Source organism: Schistocerca nitens, chromosome 5 (assembly GCF_023898315.1).
Source record: "Schistocerca nitens isolate TAMUIC-IGC-003100 chromosome 5, iqSchNite1.1, whole genome shotgun sequence".
NCBI classification, from domain to species: Eukaryota; Metazoa; Arthropoda; class Insecta; order Orthoptera; family Acrididae; genus Schistocerca; species Schistocerca nitens.
Window position 1 is genome coordinate 132,591,971 of NC_064618.1, and position 23,739 is coordinate 132,615,709.

At 41.9% G+C, this 23,739-nt stretch overlaps 1 protein-coding gene across 2 annotated transcripts in view; it reads left to right on the forward strand.

Annotated features, from left to right (window-relative positions):
• The window catches only part of LOC126259539 (L-asparaginase-like), a 419,333-nt gene that overhangs the window by 154,017 nt on the left and 241,577 nt on the right, over positions 1-23,739 (forward strand). For both annotated transcript variants that reach the window (XM_049956415.1, XM_049956414.1), the window contains exon 2: positions 4,756-4,896. In XM_049956415.1, coding sequence (XP_049812372.1) covers positions 4,756-4,896 — 141 coding nt within the window. The remainder of the gene's footprint in view (positions 1-4,755; positions 4,897-23,739) is intronic.

A 23,739-nucleotide genomic window follows, 5' to 3' on the forward strand; every position in this document is an offset into this window, starting at 1 on the left:
AAGCCTGGTTCCTAAATCTCTGTCTTACCATTATATAATCTATCTGAAACCTGTCAGTATCTCCTGGCTTCTTCCATGTATACAGCCTCCTTTCATGATTCTTGAACCAAGTGTTAGCTATGATTAAGTTATGCTCTGTGCAAAATTCTACAAGGCGGCTTCCTCTTTCATTCCTTCCCCCCAATCCATATTCACCTACTATGTTTCCTTCTCTCCCTTTTCCTACTGACGAATTCCAGTCACCCATGACTATTAAATTTTCGTCTCCCTTCACTACCTGAATAATTTCTTTTATCTCGTCATACATTTCATCTATTTCTTCATCATCTGCAGAGCTAGTTGGCATATAAACTTGTACTACTGTAGTAGGCATGGGCTTTGTGTCTATCTTGGCCACAATAATGCGTTCACTATGCTGTTTGTAGTAGCTAACCCGCACTCCTATTTTTTTATTCATTATTAAACCTACTCCTGCATTACCCCTATTTGATTTTGTATTTATAACCCTGCAATCACCTGACCAAAAGTCTTGTTCCTCCTGCCACCGAACTTCACTAATTCCCACTATATCTAACTTTAACCTATCCATTTCCCTTTTCAAATTTTCTAACCTACCTGCCCGATTAAGTGATCTGACATTCCACGCTCCGATCCGTAGAACGCCAGTTTTCATTCTCCTGATAACGACGTCCTCTTGAGTAGTCCCCGCCCGGAGATCCGAATGGGGGACTATTTTACCTCCGGAATATTTTACCCAAGAGGACGCCATCATCATTTAATCATACAGTAGAGCTGCATGTCCTCGGGAAAAATTACGGCTGTAGTTTCCCCTTGCTTTCAGCCGTTCGCAGTACCAGCACAGCAAAGCCGTTTTGGTTAATGTTACAAGGCCAGATCAGTCAATCATCCAGACTGTTGCCCCTGCAACTACTGAAAAGGCTGCTGCCCCTCTTCAGGAACCACATGTTTGTCTGGCCTCTCAACAGATACCCCTCCGTTGTGGTTGCACCTACGGTACGGCCATCTGTATCGCTGAGGCACGCAAGCCTCCCCACCAACGGCAAGGTCCATGGTTCATGGGGGGGTTTTTGAAGAGTACTAAAGGATATTTGTATAGTAGATTACACATTCGTAGACTATGCAGTCTGCTGTTTAATGGGCTTGTATTTCTATTTTCTATTCCTGAAGATGCAAGAAACTTCCAACAATTTTTCAGTCTCAAATTCTTTGTAATCAAGAATCCTTCAAATATCAGCAAAGAGAATACTGCGAATTCTACTGAGTGTTCTTTTTATGTCACGAACTTATGAAATTTTCAGTCGCTATTCTTCTTTGTTGCTGATTTTGCAGATGCGTTTCAATCACGTTTTTGTTTCAATGTTCGCGCCGAAATTTCCAATTTCTGCATATTGTTCACATTAGTCAATGCTGGTGTGTGGCTGTGACATATTTCTTTGATCTGTAGCAGCAGATAAGAAAAGCAACAATTTTAGAGCGTGAAAAATTTTTCACTAGAGAACCGTACAAAAACTAGAAAAAGGGATGCAAGTGGTAAAAGTAGTAGTAAATGTCTTCCCCTTGCTGAAGACAAAATTGTTCTTGTTCACTAATGTTTGCCCATAGAAAAAGGTTAATCTAAAAAATAGAATAAACTTGGAACCGTCGGTCAGATATCAATTGGAATCGGTTCTGAATTTCACTTAGTGGTCTCCTTACGTCATTAACGTATGGGCGGGTAAGCTGTAACAGTTAATAATTTGCATAGGAATAGTAACTTCATCGGTATAATATTTAACTGCTTAACTTCAGATAACAGTATCTGAAGTCGTAAATGTTTAACGCTTAACTTCACGTAGTAATAGTACCTCAAAGCCACGCAACAAGAGACAAATATCCTTTAGTACTCCTTAAGATTCTGAGTTAAACATTAAACTTCAAATCCTTAATGGCACCTAATGTACTCTTCATGATACCGAGCATCATTCATAGGCGCGTTAAATGTTTCTCCAGTGTATTTCGCTCCTTACTGTTAGACGAATCACTTCACAAAACATTTGACCGTTTTTTCTGTTTCCGAAAAACAAATTTCATTGTTCACATTGCATCTAATGCAAAGACTACCTGATTTAGGTTTCAGCGGCACACGAAAAAATGAATTCTGACCCATTTTGACAGCCACTTCTGCACGGTACCACGCCATTTACTGGAGAATATGTTGGATTCATTGAGAGCCACCTGTTTGTAGACAGAGATGGGCGGTAATGCCTGGCGAACAAATTGATCGCATATTGAGTTGGCAACGTCTTGGGTGACGAGACGATGACCCCATTACCCTCCGCTGCTTACGGAGCGTCTCGACTACAGTCTGAACAGTATTAAAACTCTCTCTGCGACGACGCTATAGTTACTTTTTTGTAATTTTTCTTTTTTTTAAGCCTCATCATACGTTAAGCATACAATTTGTAGTATGCAATCGGACGTTTCGTGATAAATTTCCTCGGTTCTTATTTTATGGCTGGCTCTGAGCACTATGGGACTTAACATCTGAGGCCATCAGTCCTCTAGACTTAGAACTACTTAAACCAACTAACCTAAGGACATCACAAACATCGCCGGCTGGCTTGGCCGAGCGGTTCTAGGCGCTACAGTCTGGAACCGCGCGACCCCTACGGTCGCAGGTTCGAATTCTGCCTTGGGCTTGGATGTGTGTGACGTCCTTAGGTTAGTTAGGTTTAAGTAGTTCTAAGTTCCAGGGGACTGATGACCTTAGAAGTTAAGTTCCATAGTGCTCAGAGCCATTTGAACCATTTGAACATCACACACATCCATGCCCGAGGCAGGGTTTGAACCTGCGACCGTAGCAGCAGCGCGGTTCCGGACGGAAGCGCCTAGAACCGCTCGGTCACAACGGCCGGCTCTTATTTTATGATGCTCTTATTCAACAAAGGAGTAATAATCGTGTAGCGGTTCCGCATTATACAAGGCAATGCGTGTCCTTTAATCTATGTCTTCGTATTGTTTATAGTGCGGGGATATCGGAGCTTCTTGGCATGAGAAGTTCCTTCGCGCCGATGAACGAGTAATTTGAATGTGTTGGGTCTGTAGTTGCTACCTTGCGATGCAGGTATGCGGATACGAGGGCTGTTCAAAAAGTATTCGACCATATTTTTTTGTTGATGAAACCAACAATGATATCGGGGCGCGCGCTTTCTCTGTGTTTTTGTAGGCATACCTAATGCATATGACATAGCCGCTGACAAGTGAACACGTCTGAGTGATAGTCGTCGAACTTCGTGTTGTGGGCAAAATGACAGAATAAGTGGAACAGCGTTACTGCATCATTATGTTTTAAACTTGGCGATTCTCAAGTTGAAACAATACGCCTGATTAGACAATTATTTGGGGACGAGGAAATGGATACCACACAGATGGAGTGGTACAAGAGCTTCAAAGATGGCGGCTCATGAGTAGGGAGTGAAAAAGCACGTTCAGATAGGCGCTCAACATCCGCAAATGAGGTTGTTATTGATCACGTAACGACCCCGGTGATGCAGAATAAACGAATCACCATCAGAGAATTACAGACGAGGTTGAAATTAATATTCGACCCATTCGTTCCATTTTAATGAACATTTGGACCTCAGGAGGATCTCAGCAAAATTTGTGCCCAAGTTGCTAACAACTTAGCAGAAGAAACTTCATTCGGAGATCAAAGAGGGCTTACTGGATACTGTGGACAGTAATCATAACTTTCTTAATACAGTGATCATTGGCGATGAGTCTTGGGTTTATGAATACCACCCAGAAACAAAGTTCAATTGGTCACAATGGAAGCATCCATCGTCACTGGGACCCAAAAATGCGAGGAAGGTCGCAAGTAATGTGAAAATAATGCTCATCTTCTTTTTTTATTGGAGTGGGGTGGTCAATCATGAGTATCCCCAAACAAGGTACCAAAGTCAGTAAGGACTACTGCTAAGAAGTTTTGTGTCGCTTTTGTGAAGCAGAGAGACACAAACTGCCGGACTTGTGGACAGTGGACATTTGGTACCTTCAGCACGATAACGGAAGTGCTCATCATCAGTTAATTGAGAGGTTTTTGGCTAAACACGACAGCCTCCCTATTCCCCGGAGCTAGCACAGAGTGCCTTATGGCTTTTCCCTAAACGGAGAAATAATCTGGAAGGTATCAGATTTCAGAACAGGGAAGACATAATGCAGAATTTGACGGAGCAGCTGTGCCTCATACCAGAAGAGGCTTTCCGGCGGTATTTCCAGCAGTGGCAGCAGCGTCGGGAGAGATGTGTGGAAGCTGAAGGGGACTGTTTTGAAGGTGATTAGTGTAAAACAATTGTATCTGAATAAAGACTGATTATATAAATAAAAATCGGATGAACTGGTATTGTGGCGGCGTTTGCGAACGAGGTTACACAATAGCCCACAAATCTCACATGATGACGTGTGACAATTTCTGATCGTCAGTGAGTGTAATTCCGTCACTATTGTTGTAACAGAACGATTTTGCGGTCGACCGACTGAAGAAACGTTGGTGCGCATGTAGGCTTGATTGTATATCTGCTAAGTGTGAGTGAGTGAGTGAGTGTGTGTGGGTGAGAGAGAGAGAGAGAGAGAGAGAGAGAGAGAGAGAGAGAGAGAGTGTCGTGAGTAAGAAAGAGTCGTGAGTAAGAAAAGAGAGAGCAACTGACAGGGTGGCGCAGCCAGGGTAGACGCTGACACTTGTGCCTGTGTTTACAGCGCCAGCCCCAGCTCACAGGTGCTGGTGCCCATCCCGAACGAGTTTGGGCGCATGCTGCTGAGGAACCCCGTGCTCCACGACGCCAGCTACTGCCAGCAGCGCTTCGGCGCCTCGCCGCCGCCCGACACCTTCGTCCTGCCGTAAGTAGCCAGACAGCATCTGCTGACACGTATAACACCGCTTGCTGGCGTTTAACCGAGACACGCGCGCTTAAGTGCGTGGCATAATGAAGCCATTTTGTCCGAGCCTTAACGACGCCTCCTGTTACTTTCCTTTCGTCATCGTCTTTCGTAGACCCCATCAGGAAGGAAAAACTCTAGGGATGTGCAACGAGTCAAGAACTTCGTCGACACATTTTAAGAGGTCGTTCAGGGACACCTTAAAAGCACGACTGTTTCGGTATAATGGATCCACGATCTCCGGTGGCTCGTTGCGGAGTAATAAACTAATTACGATTTATTCGGTTTGTTACCCTAATAACCTTTGCTTCTGTGGAAGAACCTTCGCAACATGAAAAAGCCTGTATTATGCGATATACACTACTGGCCATTAAAATTGCTACACCACGGAGATGACGTGCTACAGACGCGAAATTTAACCGACAGGAAGAAGATACTGTGATATGCAAATGATTAGCTTTTCAGAGCATTCACACAAGGTTGACGCCGGTCGCGACACCTACAACGTTCTGACATGAGGAAAGTTTCCAACCGATTTCTCATACAAGCACAGCAGTTGACCGGCGTTGCCTGGTGAAACGTTGTTGTGATGCCTTGTGTAAGGAGGAGAAATGCCTACCATCATGTTTCCCACTTTGATAAAGGTCGGATTGTAGCCTATCGCGTTTGCGGTTTATCGTATCGCCACATTGCTGCTCGCGTTGGTCGAGATCCAATGACTGTTAGCAGAATATGGAATCGGTGTGTTTAGGAGGGTAATACGGAACGCCGTGCTGGATCCCAAAGGCCTCATATCACTAGCAGTCGAGATGACAGGCATCTTATGACAACCTTTGCAGCAGCATGGACTATCAGCTCGGAGACCATCGCTACGGTTACCCTTGAAGCTGCATCATAGACAGGAGCGCCTACGATGGTGTACTCAACGACGAACCTAGGTGCACGAATGGCAAAACGTCATTTTTTCGAATGAATCCAGGTTCTGTTTACAGCATCATGATGGTCGCGTCCGTGTTTGGCGACATCGCGGTGAACGCACGTTGGAAGCGTGTATTCGTCATCGCCATACTGTCGTATCACCTGGCGTGATGGTATGGGGTGCCATTGGTTACACGTCTTGGTGACTTCTTGTTCGCATTGACGGCACTTCGAATAGTGGACGTTACATTTCAGATGTGTTACGACCCGTGGCTCGACCCTTCATTCGATCCCTGCGAAACCCTACATTTCAGCAGGATAATGCACGACTGCATGTTGCAGGTCCTGTACGGGCCTTTCTGGATACAGAAAATGTTCGACTGCTGCTCTGGCCAGCACATTCTCCAGATGTCTCACCAAGTGAAAACGTCTGGTCAATGGTGGCCGAGCAACTGGCTCGTCATAATACGCCAGTCACTACTCTCTCTGAACTGTGGTCTCGTGTTGAAGCTGCATGAGCAGCTGTACCTGTACCCGCCATCCAAGCTCTGTCTGACTCAATGCCCAGGCGTATCAAAGCCGTTATTAAAGCCAGAGGTGGTTGTTCTGGGTACTGATTTCACAGGATCTATGCATCCAACCCCCCATGAACCATGGACCTTGCGTGCCTCAGCGATACAGATAGCCGTACCGTAGGTGCAACCACAACGGAGGGGTATCTGTTGAGAGGCCAGACAAACATGTGGTTCCTGAAGAGGGGCAGCAGCCTTTTCAGTAGTTGCAGGGGCAACAGTCTGGATGATTGACTGATCTGGCCTTGTAACATTAACCAAAACGGCCTTGCTGTGCTGGTACTGCGAACGGCTGAAAGCAAGGGGAAAATACAGCCGTAATTTTTTCCGAGGGCATGCAGCTTTACTGTATGATTAAATGATGGCGTCCTCTTGGGTAAAATATTCCGGAGGTAAAATAGTCCCCCATTCGGATCTCCGGGCGGGGACTACTCAAGAGGACGTCGTTATCAGGAGTAAGAAAACTGGCGTTCTACGGATCGGAGCGTGGAATGTCAGATCCCTTAATCGGGCAGGTAGGTTAGAAAATTTAAAAAGGGAAATGGATAGGTTAAAGTTAGATATAGTGGGAATTAGTGAAGTTCGGTGGCAGGAGGGACAAGACTTTTGGTCAGGTGATTACAGGGTTATAAATACAAAATCAAATAGGGGTAATGCAGGAGTAGGTTTAATAATGAATAAAAAATAGGAGTGCGGGTTAGCTACTACAAACAGCATAGTGAACGCATTATTGTGGCCAAGCTAGACACAAAGCCCATGCCTACTACAGTAGTACAAGTTTATATGCCAACTAGTTCTGCAGATGATGAAGAAATTGATGAAATGTATGACGAGATAAAAGAAATTATTCAGGTAGTGAAGGGAGACGAAAATTTAATAGTCATGGGTGACTGGAATTCGTCAGTAGGAAAAGGGAGAGAAGGAAACATAGTAGGTGAATATGGATTGGGGGGAAGGAATGAAAGAGGAAGCCGCCTTGTAGAATTTTGCACAGAGCATAACTTAATCATAGCTAACACTTGGTTCAAGAATCATGAAAGGAGGCTGTATACATGGAAGAAGCCAGGAGATACTGACAGGTTTCAGATAGATTATATAATGGTAAGACAGAGATTTAGGAACCAGGCTTTAAATTGTAAGACATTTCCTGGGGCAGATGTGGATTCTGACCACAATCTATTGGTTATGAACTGCAGATTGAAACTGAAGAAACTGCAAAAAGGTGGGAATTTAAGGAGATGGGACCTCGATAAACTGAAAGAACCAGAGGTTGTACAGAGTTTTAGTGGGAGCATAAGGGAACAATTGACAGGAATGGGGGAAAGAAATACAGTAGAAGAAGAATGGGTAGCTCTGACGGATGACGTAGTGAAGGCAGCAGAGGATCAAGTAGGTAAAAAGACGAGGGCTAGTAGAAATCCTTGGGTAACAGAAGAAATACTGAATTTAATTGATGAAAGGAGAAAATATAAAAATGCAGTAAATGAAGCAGGCAAAAGGGAATACGAACGTCTCAAAAATGAGATCGACAGGAAGTGCAAAATGGCTAAGGAGGGATGGCTAGAGGACAAATGTAAGGATATAGAGGCTTGTCTCACTAGGGGTAAGATAGATACTGCCTACAGGAAAATTAAAGAGACCTTTGGAGAGAAGAAAACCACTTGTATGAATATCAAGAGCTCAGATGACAACCCAGTTCTAAGCAAAGAAGGGAAGGCAGAAAGGTGGAAGGAGCATATAGAGGGTTTATACATGGGCGATGTACTTGAGGACAATATTATGGAAATGGAAGAGGATCTAGATGAAGACGAAATGGGAGACAAGATACTGCTTGAAGAGTTTGACAGAGCACTGAAAGACCTGAGTCGAAACAAGGCCCCGGGAGTAGACAACATTCCATTAGAACTACTGACGGCCTTGGCAGAGCCAGTCCTGAGAAAACTCTACCATCTGGTGAGCAAGATATATGAGACAGGCGAAATACCCTCAGACTTCAAGAAGAATATAATAATTCCAATCCCAAAGAAAGCAGGTGTTGACAGATGTGAAAATTACCGAACTATCAGTTTAATAAGTCACAGCTGCAAAATACTAACGCGAATTCTTTACAGACGAATGGAAAAACTGGTAGAAGCGGACCTCGGGGAAGATCAGTTTGGATTCCGTAGAAATGTTGGAACACGTGAGGCAATACTGACCTTACGACTTATCTTGGAAGAAAGATTAAGAAAAGGCAAACCTACGTTTCTAGCATTTGTAGACTTAGAGAAAGCTTTTGACAACGTTAACTGGAATACTCTCTTTCAAATTCTGAAGGTGGCAGGGGTAAAATACAGGTAGCGAAAGGCTATTTACAATTTGTACAGAAACCAGATGGCAGTTATAAGAGTCGAGGGGCATGAAAGGGAAGCAGTGGTTGGGAAAGGAGTGAGACAGGGTTGTAGCCTCTCCCCGATGTTATTCAATCTGTATATTGAGCAAGCAGTAAAGGAAACAAAAGAAAAATTTGGAGTAGGTATTAAAATTCATGGAGAAGAAGTAAAAGCTTTGAGGTTCGCCGATGACATTGTAATTCTGTCAGAGACAGCAAAGGACTTGGAAGAGCAGTTGAACGGAATGGACAGTGTCTTGAAAGGAGGATATAAGATGAACATCAACAAAAGCAAAACAAGGATAATGGAATGTAGTCGAATTAAGTCTGGTGATGCTGAGGGAATTGGATTAGGAAATGAGACACTTAAAGTAATAAAGAAGTTTTGCTATTTAGGGAGTAAAATAACTGATGATGGTCGAAGTAGAGAGGATATAAAATGTAGACTGGCAATGGCAAGGAAATCGTTTCTGAAGAAGAGGAAGTTGTTAACATCGAGTATAGATTTAAGTGTCAGGAAGTCGTTTCTGAAAGTATTTGTATGGAGTGTAGCCATGTATGGAAGTGAAACATGGACGATAACTAGTTTGGACAAGAAGAGAATAGAAGCTTTCGAAATGTGGTGCTACAGAAAATGCTGAAGATAAGGTGGGTAGATCACGTAACTAATGAGGAGGTATTGAATAGGATTGGGAAGAAGAGAATTTTGTGGCACTACTTGACTAGAAGAAGGGATCGGTTGGTAGGACATGTTTTGAGGCATCAAGGGATCGCAAATTTAGCATTGGAGGGCAGCGTGGAGGGTAAAAATCGTAGAGGGAGACCAAGAGATGAATACACTAAGCAGATTCAGAAGGATGTAGGTTGCGGTAGGTACTAGGAGATGAAGAAGCTTGCACAGGATAGAGTAGCATGGAGAGCTGCATCAAACCAGTCTCAGAGCTGAAGACCACAACCAACCAATGCATCCAAATTGCCTGAAAATGTAATCACATGTCAGTTATAGTATAATATATTTGACCAACGAATACCCGTTTATCATCTGCATTTCTTCTTGGTATATCAATTTTAATTGCCAGTAGTGTACTACCGTATAAAGACGAATCGTTGTTTAATGTTGTTACCAAAAATCTCGAAAACTTCTTGACCCATTTACCTTTAATTTTTACACGATGCTCTAATAGACTTTCGGATGGACATAAGCAACATACTTTTTTAATATACATTGTATATAAATATACATCGTGTTTCAGAACTACAACGACAAACTTCGAGGATACGTAGAAGCTGTCTTGAGAATAAAATCACATCTAATGACGCTACAGTGTGTCCAAGTATCGTATCTTTGGGATCCAGCGCACTGTACACTATGTGATCCTGTCACCCCCCAAAAACACGTATTCCAAATTAGGAAAATTGTGCCGCCACCTACTGCCAGTTGCTCCATATCAGCGACCTCAGTAATCATTTGACATCTAGGAGCAGAATGGGGAGCTCCGTGGAACTCACGGCCGTCGAACGTGGTCAGGTGATTTGGTGTCAGTTGTATCATACGTCTGTCTGTACGTGGGATTTCCACACTCCTAAACATCTCTAGATCCACTGTTTCCGATGTGATAGTGAAGCGGAAAAGTGAAGGGACACGCACAGCACAAAAGCCTACAGGCCGATCTCGTCTGTTGACTGACGGAGACCGCCGACATTTGAAGAGGATCGTAATGTTTAATAGGCAGACATCTATCCAGACCATCACACAGGAATTCCAAACTGCTTCAGGATCCACTGCAAGTACTAGGATAGTTAGGCGGGAGGTGAGAAAACTTGGATTTCATGGTCGAGCGGCTGCTCACAAGCTACACATCATGCCGGTAAATGCCAAACGACGCCTCGCTTGGTGTAAGGAGCGTAAACATTGGACGATTGAACAGTGGAAAAACGTTGTGTGGAGTGACGAATCACGGTACACAATGTGGCGATCAGATGGCTGTGTGTGGGTATGTCGAATGCCCTATGAATGTCATCTGCCAGCATGTGTAGTGCAACCAGTAAAATTCGGAGGCGGTTAGGAGGTTATGGTGTGGTCGTGTTTTTCATGGAAGGGGCTTGCACCTTTCGTTGTTTTTCGTGGCACTATCACAGCACAGGCCTACATTGATGTTTTAAGCACCGTCTTGCTTCCCACCGTTGAAGGGCAATTCGAGGATGGCGACTGCATCTTTCAACACGATCGAGCACCTGTTCATAATGCACGGCTTGTGGCATAGTGGTTACACGACAATAACATCCCTGAAATGGACTGGCCTGCACAGAGTCCTTTTCTGGATCCTATCGGACACCTTTGGGATGTTTTGGAATGCCGACTTCGTGCTAGGCCTCACCGACCGACATCGATACCTCACCTCAGTGTGGCACTGCGTGAATAATGGGCTGCCATTCCTCTAGAAACCTTCCAGCAGCTGATTGAACGTATGCCTGCCAGAGTGGAAGCCGTCATGAAGGCTAAGGGTGGGCCAATACCGCACTGAATTCCAGCATTACCGATGGAGGGCGCCATGAACCTGTAAGTAAGTTTGAGCCAGGTGTCCGGATACTTTTGATCACATAGTTTATGTATACTAGCTAAACGCACGCTGCTTCGCTCGCGTAGACTGTATGACCAGCACAGATTTTTGTTTTTGTATCAGTTAATAGAATTTTTTATGTTATTCACAAATTACAACACCTTCTAAGCTTTTCATGCTAATAAAGAGAATATAACTGTGATCTTTTCCGAATGTGCTTCTGACCAACAAGCGATTCTGGTAGTTAGCTTCCGAATTTTTTTGTTAATCATGCCTTTTGATTTCTTGTAGAGATATTTCCACAGTAACTTTCATCCCCAAAAAAATATTTCTTTACATCCAACCGAGAAGTGAAATACCAATTTTCATAAATTAGCTTTAAAATGTTTTCAATCTAACGAAATATTTTCTTAAAAATTTTCATCATCTATTGCACTCCCTTAGGGGTTCAATTTCCATTGACACTGAAGCACGTATTTTTTTGTTATTTCTAACCGAGAAGTCAAATACCACCTCTCATAAATGAAGCCTTAAAAATCGTTTGTAGTCCTTTAGTAATTATTTATTTTCAAATGATCTTTCAACCATTATTTTCCCCCATTAGTTGTTGAATCTTCAAAAATGCTGAAACACGTATTTTTTCATCTCTAATCGAGAAGCACAACACCAGTTTTCAAAGATTTAGCTTTAAAATTGCTTTCATAATAAAATATTTTCGTAAAAAATCTCATCCCTTATTTCATCTCCTTAGGGGTCCAGTTTCCAAAAACATTGAAACACATATTTTTTTGTTTGTTTGTTTGTAACCGAGAAGTCAAATACCAGTTTCATAGTTCTAGCTTTAAAATACTTTAATACTATTTTAATAGTGACATGTTTAAAGAAAAAAGCTTTCAAACACTGTTTCACCCCATAGGGTTAAATTTACAAAAATACTGAAACATATTTCTTTATTTCTGTCCGAGAAACCAAATAACAATTTTCGTAGGTCTAGCTTCAAAATTGCCTTAATAGTGACATTTAAAACAAAACAATTCTTTGACTCCTATTTTTCCCCCTTAACGTTGGAATTTCGAAAAATCCCTTCTTAAGCTACGCCTACAGTATAAGATCCACACCATCTCCAAATTTCAACTTTCTATCCTTAGTGGTTTGGTGTGGGCGTCAGTCAGTCAAGACATGTATATAGTGATTCTGTGATGTTAGAAGCTTGCAGGGACGATCAAGAAGGCTAAATGTATTAATTTCAGGTAGGGGACCGTGGGGCAGAAACTAAAGAGTCAAAATCGTTCAGAGACCTCTGGCAGTAGAATACACGTACCGGTATGTTGTTGCTAAGATTGTAGGGTAGGCAACCTTCAGAGGTGCTTATACGCACTAAGTCAAGAAAAATATGTCAAACCTGGGCTCTAAAATGCATACCTTAAGAGGTATGAGGATTTGTTCAATAGAGATGTTTCACAGAAGCGAATAAGAACAAGTGCTCATGTTGTTTGTTGTTGTGTTGTTGTGGTCTTCAGTCCTGAGACTGGTTTGATGCAGCTCTCCATGCTACTCTATCCTGTGCAAGCTTCTTCATCTCCCAGTACCTACTGCAACCTACATCCTTCTGAATCTGCTTAGTGTATTCATCTCTTGGTCTCCCTCTACGATTTTTACCCTCCACGCTGCCCTCCAATGCTAAATTTGCGATCCCTTGATGCCTCAAAACATGTCCTACCAACCGATCCCTTCTTCTAGTCAAGTTGTGCCACAAAATTCTATTCTCCCCAATCCTATTCAATACCTCCTCATTAGTTACGTGATCTACCCACCTTATCTTCAGCATTTTCTGTACCACCACATTTCGAAAGCTTCTATTCTCTTCTTGTCCAAACTGGTTATCGTCCATGTTTCACTTCCATACATGGCTACACTCCATACAAATACTTTCAGAAACGACTTCCTGACACTTAAATCTATACTCGATGTTAACAAATTTCTCATCTTCAGAAACGATTTCCTTGCCATTGCCAGTCTACATTTTATATCCTCTCTACTTCGACCATCATCAGTTATTTTACTCCCTAAATAGCAAAACTCCTTTACTACTTTAAGTGTCTCATTTCCTAATCTAATCCCCTCAGCATCACCCGATTTAATTTGACTACATTCCATTATCCTCGTTTTGCTTTTGTTGATGTTCATCTTATATCCTCCTTTCAAGACACTGTCCATTCCGTTCAACTGCTCTTCCAAGTCCTTTGCTGTCTCTGACAGAATTACAATGTCATCGGCGAACCTCAAAGTTTTTACTTCTTCTCCATGAATTTTAATACCTACTCCGAATTTTTCTTTTGTTTCGTTTACTGCTTGCTCAATATACAGATTGAATAACATCGGGGAGAGGCTACAACCCTGTCTCACTCCTTTCCCAACCACTGCTTCCCTTTCATGCCCCTCGACTCTTATAACTGCCATCTGGTTTCTGTACAAATTGTAAATAGCCTTTCGCTCCCTGTATTTTACCCCTGCCACCTTCAGAATTTGAAGGAGAGTATTCCAGTTAACATTGTCAAAAGCTTTCTCTAAGTCTACAAATGCTAGAAACGTAGGTTTGCCTTTTCTTAATCTTTCTTCTAAGGTACGTCGTAAGGTTAGTATTGCCTCACGTGTTCCAACATTTCTACGGAATCCAAACTGATCTTCCCCGAGGTCCGCTTCTACCAGTTTTTCCATTCGTCTGTAAAGAATTCGCGTTAGTATTTTGCAGCTGTGACTTATTAAACTGATAGTTCGGTAATTTTCACATCTGTCAACACCTGCTTTTTTTGGGATTGGAATTATTATATTCTTCTTGAAGTCTGAGGGTATTTCGCCTGTCTCATACATCTTGCTCACCAGATGGTAGAGTTTTGTCATGACTGGCTCTCCCAAGGCCATCAGTAGTTCTAATGGAATGTTGTCTACTCCCGGGGCCTTGCTTCGACTCAGGTCTTTCAGTGCTCTGTCAAACTCTTCACGCAGTATCTTATCTCCCATTTCATCTTCATCTACATCCTCTTCCATTTCCATAATATTGTCCTCAAGTACATCGCCCTTGTATAAACCCTCTATATGCTCCTTCCACCTTTCTGCCTTCCCTTCTTTGCTTAGAACTGGGTTGTCATCTGAGCTCTTGATATTCATACAAGTGGTTTTCTTCTCTCCAAAGGTCTCTTTAATTTTCCTGTAGGCAGTATCTATCTTACCCCTAGTGAGACAAGCCTCTATATCCTTACATTTGTCCTCTAGCCATCCCTCCTTAGCCATTTTGCACTTCCTGTCGATCTCATTTTTGAGACGTTCGTATTCCCTTTTGCCTGCTTCATTTACTGCATTTTTATATTTTCTCCTTTCATCAATTAAATTCAGTATTTCTTCTGTTACCCAAGGATTTCTACTAGCCCTCGTCTTTTTACCTACTTGATCCTCTGCTGCCTTCACTACGTCATCCGTCAGAGCTACCCATTCTTCTTCTACTGTATTTCTTTCCCCCATTCCTGTCAATTGTTCCCTTATGCTCCCACTAAAACTCTGTACAACCTCTGGTTCTTTCAGTTTATCGAGGTCCCATCTCCTTAAATTCCCACCTTTTTGCAGTTTCTTCAGTTTCAATCTGCAGTTCATAACCAATAGATTGTGGTCAGAGTTCACATCTGCCCCTGGAAATGTCTTACAATTTAAAACCTGGTTCCTAAATCTCTGTCTTACCATTATATAATCTATCTGATACCTATTAGTATCTCCAGGATTCGTCCAGGTATACAACCTTCTTTTATGATTCTTGAACCAAGTGTTAGCTATGAGTAAGTTATGCTCTGTGCAAAATTCTACAAGGCGGCTTCCTCTTTCATTTCTTCCCCCCAATCCATATTCACCTACTATGTTTCCTTCTCTCCCTTTTCCTACTCCTGAATTCCAGTCACCCATGACTATTAAATTTTTGTCTCCCTTCACTACCTGAATAATTTCTTTTATCTCGTCATACATTTCGTCAATTTCTTCATCATCTGCAGAGCTAGTTGGCATATAAACTTGTACTACTGTAGTAGGCATGGGCTTTGTGTCTATCTTGGCCACAATAATGCGTTCACCATGCTGTTTGTAGTAGCTAACCCGCACTCCTATTTTTTTATTCATTATTAAACCTACTCCTGCATTACCCCTATTTGATTTTGTATTTATAACCCTGTAATCACCTGACCAAAAGTCTTGTTCCTCCTGCCACCGAACTTCACTAATTCCCACTATATCTAACTTTAACCTATCCATTTCCCTTTTTAAATTTTCTAACCTACCTGCCCGATTAAGGGATCTGACATTCCACGCTCCGATCCGTAGAATGCCAGTTTTCTTTCTCCATTTAGAACCCATGTGTACTAGACAATTTGTCTTATTTTGATTCATACGACCGACTCTGAAAGTTGCCTACCTAACAATCTTAGCAGCAACATTACCGGCATATGTGTGCCAATATCAGAGGTATCAGAAAGATTTTACTTCCAACGTTCGACTTGTTCGTTTCCAAGCCGTGGTCCCTTGGCAAATACATTGTCCTTCTCCATCATATCTGAAAATTTCTATCATTATGGAATCATTTTGTATGTACAAACACAATGAGTCGCATAAAATAAATTTAATTTCTTTACCGGTCTCGGGCGCTTAGTCCCCTTCTTCAGAAGGCGGTACAGGAAAAAGACACCAGAAATAAGAAGTCAGAAACGAATTTTAAAATTAGGGACGAAAAGTTTCGCAAATATTTTAAAAGTTAAAAAATGGTACATGCTTATGCCTATTGCACTATATCCGAGTGTCAATAGTAAAGTACATACAGCAAAACTGCCATGGTCCTAAAAAATATATGCAGGAGCAATATGTAATGCAATACTCGATCCATTAATACAGGGTGTACATAAAGTCCGGGAACACTTTCAATTATTTATTGCACAAGAACCAAACATTGTACAGATATCATACATGTGACATTTTGAAGCGAAAACCTTAGTTTTTTTTTTTTCTTCATGTATACCGCCACAGCGTAGTTTGGTAATTTGCCGATAGCGCTAGTCGCAAACATGGCGAGTTCGACAGAAACAAGTGTGCTACAGTTGTTCAGTGGATGTTCAAAACCAAGTGCGGTAAGAAGCCACCCACCAACAAGGAAGGCCATTTACCACTGGCACAACAAATTCCTTACGACGGGTTGCTTGTGCCCGGCAAAGAGAAGTGGACTTCCCAGTGTGAGCGAAGTGAATGTTGAGCGCGTACGAGACACATACATAAGGAGTCCAAAGAAATGGGTGCGTCGTGCATCCCGTAGACTCGAAATGGCTTCAATGACTGTGTGGAAAGTCCTGCGACATAAGCTGTCTACGAAACCATTCAAATTGGAGCTAGGGCAGAAGCTCAATGACGACAAGGCAAGCGTTTTGAGTTTTGTTCTCAGTTGCAACAATTGAATGAGGATGGGGATGGCATTCTCGACCGCTTAATTTTTAGCGACGAAGCCACTTTTCACACTAATGGGAAAGTGAACAGGCATAATTGCCGAATCTGGGGTACAAAGCATCCACACGAATGCATTGAATCTGAGCGTGATTACCCAAAAGGTAAATGTTTTTGTGCCTTGTCCCGTCGAAAACTGTACGGGCGATTCTTTTTCGCCGAGAACACTGTCACTGGATATTCCTACTTGGACATGTTGCAGCAATGGCTGATGCCTCAAATGCAACCGGACTGTCCGTTCAACCTCCAGCAGGATGACGCTCCACCCCATTTTCATTGTGAAGTTCGTGAGTATCTGAACACGGAGCTGCCTCATCGATGGATCGGCCGTGCTACTGAAGGGGACAGCTGTTTCATGACATGGCCTCCCCGATCACCAGATCTAACTCCGTGTGGCTCTTTTCTGTAGGGACACATTAAAGATCTGGTGTATGTACCGCCTCTACCACATGATGTAGCAGAGCTCCGGGAGAGAATACGGAAGCGACTGCCACAATCGACGATGCCATGCTGGGATGGGTATGGCAAGAATTCGATTACCGCGTTGATGTCTGCCGGGTCACTCATGCTTCGCATATCGAATGTTTGTAAAATAAAAATTTCAGAGTTTCTCTTCAAAATGCAATATGTATGACATCTGTACAGTGTTTAGTTCTAGTGCAATAAATAATTGAGTGTTCCCGGACTTTATGTACACCCATGTCGTGAATGCTTGGTTGCCTGTGTTCCATTCCACATGTGCCCATGGCGAAACTGTATTAGAGATCTATTCTTTGCAGCATAGAAACTTATCTTTGTCATTCCTCAAATCTTTATGCCAATTCATCGTGTGTCAATTCCTCCCGTGTTTTCTATATCACATTTCCCAGTGTGACATCTGAAAGTGTTGCAATTTGCCTTAAGGAATATCGGACATTTGTACTGGTAGAACAGTTGAAATTGGATTCTTTGTTGGTCGGTAAATGCAATAATGGTCTTGTATGGGAAGGGATTTAGAAAGGTTTCTTGATTTATTCTGGCCCAGGCTCTTCTTTCTTCCAAGTCTTCTGTGTTTAATCTTCTGTACTTCTTGCATCTTGCTGTCTTCTCACTTGTGCCTTCGTTCTTCTCTGGACCGGGAATTGGGTTTTAAGACCTGCTCAACCTCATTATGTATAATCTGTTCTTATGGTATTTTCTTTCAAATCGTTGTGTATCCTTTATTGTATCAGGTTGTTCATCAAGATAGATTGGACAGCCTTCCATCGTTTTCTGGCTTACTCCCCTGAGTGTTCAGGGAATGTTTTGCAGTTGCTGAATTCTGTACGGTATGATAAGTTTCAAAATGCGCCTTTTCTTCTTCCGGTGAATTTAAACATCTGCTCGTCTCTGACGTAACATGTCCACCTCCATTCCGGTATGGTGCACATCCATCATCTCTCCTTATGCTGCTCTAAACAGTTTGCGACAGAAGTGCTAAGAACCTAACACTTCCTCAAAACCGTTGTTATAAAGATCGCATGTGGCATTCACATGAATATAGATCACATCATGGTACATGTTGATTGTATCCAGGAAGCGTTGTAGATTCTCAAACTTTTCACAGAGGTGTTATCCTCTTGGACTGTTGCTCCACCAAGGCAACTTCTTTCGTCATCTTGTAAGCTGACATACCAGACACTCACGCTGTGTACCTTCCTCTCACGCCTAACCGCTCTACTCAGTTTTGCTGTCGATTTGGACACAATAACGCTGCATTGTGCTTGACGACGTCACGTGTAATACAATATTGTGCAAACTTTTGTCTATTTTACTTATTTTATACGCTCATATTTCTCTAATTTACATGATATTACCTATCTTACTCTCTTAAAATACATTACAAGCTTTACAAACACTAAATTATTAAAAGACTTTACAAAATACCTTATTTAACCTACACATAAGATTATTCATATTACCCTTTTCATAACTTTACATCTTTTATCCTCATTATACGTAAACATATTCTTTTTTCTATTAGTATAAAGTTTATGGTTTCCTCATCTTCATCATGATGGACAGTAAGAGTGAAATTGACACTGATGAAGGTTAGTGTGTTAGTAAGTCCTTTTTCTTTTTCCTAACTACAGGTACATCATATTATCAATAAAACTTCGCACTTTGACTCCAACTCCAGTGTCTTTTTCTCTGCAATTTCTTCTTTTCGGCGTTAGCTGTAACATAACTTCGAAATACAATATATGTCCCCCTTTTTTTCCAAAACTTTCTCCACTGTCCTATTGCATTGTTCTAAATCTTATTCTTCTCAATTGTATTTATCCCTATCTCAGTCTTCTAAACAGTAAAGTTTTATATTCCTTTCTTCCCCATCATACTCTTCCTTATTGAAATCCTCTCTGTGTTAAACTTACATACCTCTGTCTACCTCCTTCTACGAAATAACATGTTTCTCACTTAATAATTCAATTCTTTCTCTTAATTCTTACTTTCCAACGACCTTTTATATTTATTTCCCCCATATCTTCATTCTAATATTAACTTGTGGGACCTTCCACAGATCATATATGCTTCTCATTTTCCTCCAAAATATCTCCTCAACTATATGTTCACCATCCTCGATGGAACAAACCAGAAATGAATATCTCCTTATTACCTAATTCTTTACTTCGTTCCTACTTCTTTGCTTCCAGTTGTCTACAAAAGTCAACTTCTTTCTATTTTACACTACATTTTAAGAGAGAATCTACTACTATCTCGTCAAACTATCCACTTGCTGATCTCTATCTTCCTTCTTGCTCTCTACTCTTTCCCCAGAACACATTTCGTTTGCTGAAGAGCTACTTTAGTTTTTTGCTTTACTGTTTTTCCTTCATAATTATGCATTTAATCCACTGACAGAGTTGTCCCATTTGTTTTAATAAGGTAAGTACAAATTGAAAAGTTTTCTCTCTGTGCATTTGTGTAGCTTTCCTGCTCCTTGACTTCTAGATTTCGCTCTTATTGGAATTTGGATGTTTGATACAACTAATTGTTCTTGTGGAGTTAATATTTGTTGTTTCTCTCTTTATACAATTTCAGGTGACTCACAGGGTGCACGCCGAATAATTTTCCTGTTTCTGGATTAATCAATACAATTGCATTATCATGGACCACTTTACTTACTTCCACAGGGCCATTGTATACCGAAAAGAACTTGTGGCTTGGATTTTTTTTTCTAGAGAGATGGTGGGTTGTTAAAAGTACCTTTTGTCCTATGTTTCTCATTAGGTGAGAAAACATGCACTCATCCGTAGTTTTGAAATATGGCGATATGGACGCGCATGGATGGAGCAGTGTGCATATTACAATGCCCTCTCAGTTCTGGCAAGAACAGTTAACTATGTGGCTGTTTCGTTTCTCCACTGTTGGGGCTCAACGATGCTACAGCTAATATGTAGCTGAATGTCAGCCGAAGTGAATGCAGTCTTAACACCAAATTCCTCCTTTCCGCCATACAGTGTGTGATGCACCCCGTCCTACACTTGACGCTGGTTCAGAGGAGAGTCCACAAAATTTTCGGGCTTGTGTGTCTCGTAGTAAAACTGACCACCACCTGGGGCCTCTCGTGCTTCACATCACGGCATTTTTCCGACCAATATGAGCGTTCCTTTCATCTTGTGGAAACTATATCTGCCAATCACAAAGGGCCTACCATCAAACTGCGTCGAAATTTCGGCACTTCACTTTCTTAGTTCATGTCAGCCAATCGGACATTTTGTGCCCGCTCCAGAAGCCTAAAAGTTACATGTGTACATCACCTGCTACCACACGCATTTCACGTGGTCAGCTGGGTCGCTTGTCTGTTTGTATACATCTGGAAATTCCTCTACGCAATTTTCTAAAGATTCTCTCCATACCAAGCCACTGGCCCGCTACCTGCTCTGCTCGAGGAGTCAGCTGGGGCTTTCGTTGTCCCTGATCACGGGTTTATTTAAGAGCATTCCATTGTACTCGGGCCGTTATGTCACAACTCATAACTGCTCCCAAACTAAAACATTTCCTCCAGCAGTTTTTTTCTTCCCTTGCTCATCGACGTGAATTATTTATGTTCAGTGAGTTAATACCATCGACTGTCATCCCTTTGCATTGCATACTATACATTTTAATAGGCAAATAGGCTCATTTTCGCCAAAGTACATCAGGTGACATATTCACCTTCCTGTTAAGATGTATAAAATCTCTCATGTAAGGTGTGAAATTGACATTCATTTAATCTGCCACCTCACAACCTCTCATCAATAAATTCCTAGAGTTTGTACTCTGTGGAAAAAATCACCCTTTACACGACCACAGCTGCTGAAGATGGATAAAATACGACTTCCTGCAGCGTCGTTGGATGACTTTTTTGGACACTGGTTCCTGTCATTATTTTGTTCCTCAGTACACCTTCTACATCCCATCGAAGTCTGTCAATGTAATTTTGAAATGTACCGTAAATGTTCTATAGAAAATGAAAACGCTTTTAGCAAAAATTTAGAGAAATTCTTGACCGATTTGCATCAAATTTTTTCAAGATACTCTAATATTTAGACGGACAATTTTTAACAACAATGTACATATTTTCCATTACAACCGACGGCGAGGAAGGAACTTCTGTGCTGTTCTGTGAAAATGTGTGGTTTCAGTTATTTCACACAGTCAGTTTTAAGTACGATAGAGCATTTTAATCATTAAAGAGATTGTTTCCTACCTCATATATTCTTTCTCCCTACATATAATTTTAAACAATACTTGTATATATTACCATGTAATGTTTTCTTTTCTTCCTCGCAGTCGGTTTTAACAGAAAACAGGAAATTTGTGTTGATAACTTACGAGTAGAATCCTACTAGGGAACCTGACTCGTCCGAAACTTTGTAATCCTACCCGTTTGCACATTAAAACTATGCAAATTACTCATATTGAAGCTATTGTCCTTGCTTGCATTGGTAGCTGCAAAAGGCAGAAGACGTGGTTTGTAGGTGCTGCATGTTTTAGTGATATTTTACAGAGATACACAAACACTGCAGTGTTCTTCTACGGCACACCAGTGTAGAAATGTGCACAGTAACAGCAACGTGAAAAATCCGTGCAATACGCACGTCTGTTTATAAATAAAAGCGGACTCTTCTAAAATTTTTGAGTACACTATGCCTACCCTCGTTCAAAACAATCGTTGTCTAATTCCGTTGTACAATTACATGAGACATTGGTTATTTTTGAGAAGTTTTGGACGCTCACAAAACAAATTTTCGTAAGTCCAGTAGGAGTGTTTTGGATATGTAACTTATTTCGTAGCAAATCTGCGTTTGTGATTCACAGTTCTGCCAAAGAATAAACCACTGAATTTCATTGTATATCAACGCAAGTAAGCGGGCCTTTCTGAAAATTGTCGGAAGCTACCATTGTCCTTTGTATAGTCTACGAGTAATTTGTAGTAAATCGGCATTTGTGATTCGGTTACTGTGTCAGATAACTCTAACATATTTTGTTACGTCTAGTTTCCCCTTAAACAGGAGGAGCCATACGCATATAGGCCTATTGCCAACTTTTATCGTAAATAAACTCTGATTTCGAGATGGCTAACAACTATAACTAACCTCAAAATATTTTAGGAAACTAGAAATTTTTTACTACAGGTTTTATGTCTTGCCTTACAGAAATCTTGGTTTGTGTATCTGCTTCAATTCATATGGGAAATTAGTAACTTTTTAGCTCAACAGAGTAAAAGATAATCGCCAGGCTTAATTTAAAGTTTTTTGTTCACTGTTGCACCGGGCAAAATGCAGTCCCACTGAGAATGCTGTTCTCGAACACGGGAGGAGTTGGTTAGCGTTCGGAAACTGCTGGAAATCGCCCTAACTACAGTCAAACGATTGGCACCTGCTGCAAGTAAGTGTATTGGAAGAGCTCCCAAGAGTCGTGTACCTTTGATACCGGTATCAGAGGTACGTCAAGTACTATCCTCTCCGATGAATCCTGTCTCCTGTTCACAAAATACAGGCTCTGTCATTACTCGTTCACTTGACTACGGGTGGCATGTCACTGGCGGATCTAGGCATCTTGTACAGGGCGGACAGGGACCAGAGAGGACTCGGGGTGTTGTACTGATCTCCCTAACCAAGAAGTTTTGGGATGCTGTCTTTCACTGAAACTGAGCCAGTGGGACTCACTTCAACTGTTTTGAGGGAACCCGTTCTGTCTGGTGCCAAAAAGACGCAAGAGGATAGGGGGTCTGTCAATCGTTGGCGGTTCAAACGTATGGCGAATGATAATACCCTTAGGAAAATGGCATCAGGGGACAAGGATGGACACAATGTGCACTCAGTGTGTATGCCTGGGGTCCTCATTCAACATATTGAAGAGGCTGTTGCAGGAGCCATTGACGGAACAGGATGCAACCAACTGCAGAATGTGGCGCACGTTGGAACAAATGATACCTGTGGTCTGGGTTCTGAGGTCATACTTGGCTGCTTGCAGCGACTGGCAGAGAAGGTTGAGAAGACCAGCCTTGTGCATGGAATGTCAACGAAGCTCACAGTTTGCAACATTGTCCCCAGAACTGATTGTGGCCGTTTGGTTGTGAGTCGAGTGGAAGGACTGAAACAGAGACTGCAAAGGTTCTGTGACAAACTAGGCTGCGACTTCCTAGACTTGCGATCCAATGTCTAGAACTGTAGGCCCCCTAAACGGTCAGGTGTGCACTACACATCAGAGGCTGCCAGTCAGGTAGATGACTGTGTGCGGGATGCACACAAAGGTTTTTTAGGTGAGGCGACCCTCCATCCAGTCTAGATGTAGTATCAGTGTCAGACCGAAAGAAACGCTTCCCATGGAGAAGAATATTAAAATCCTA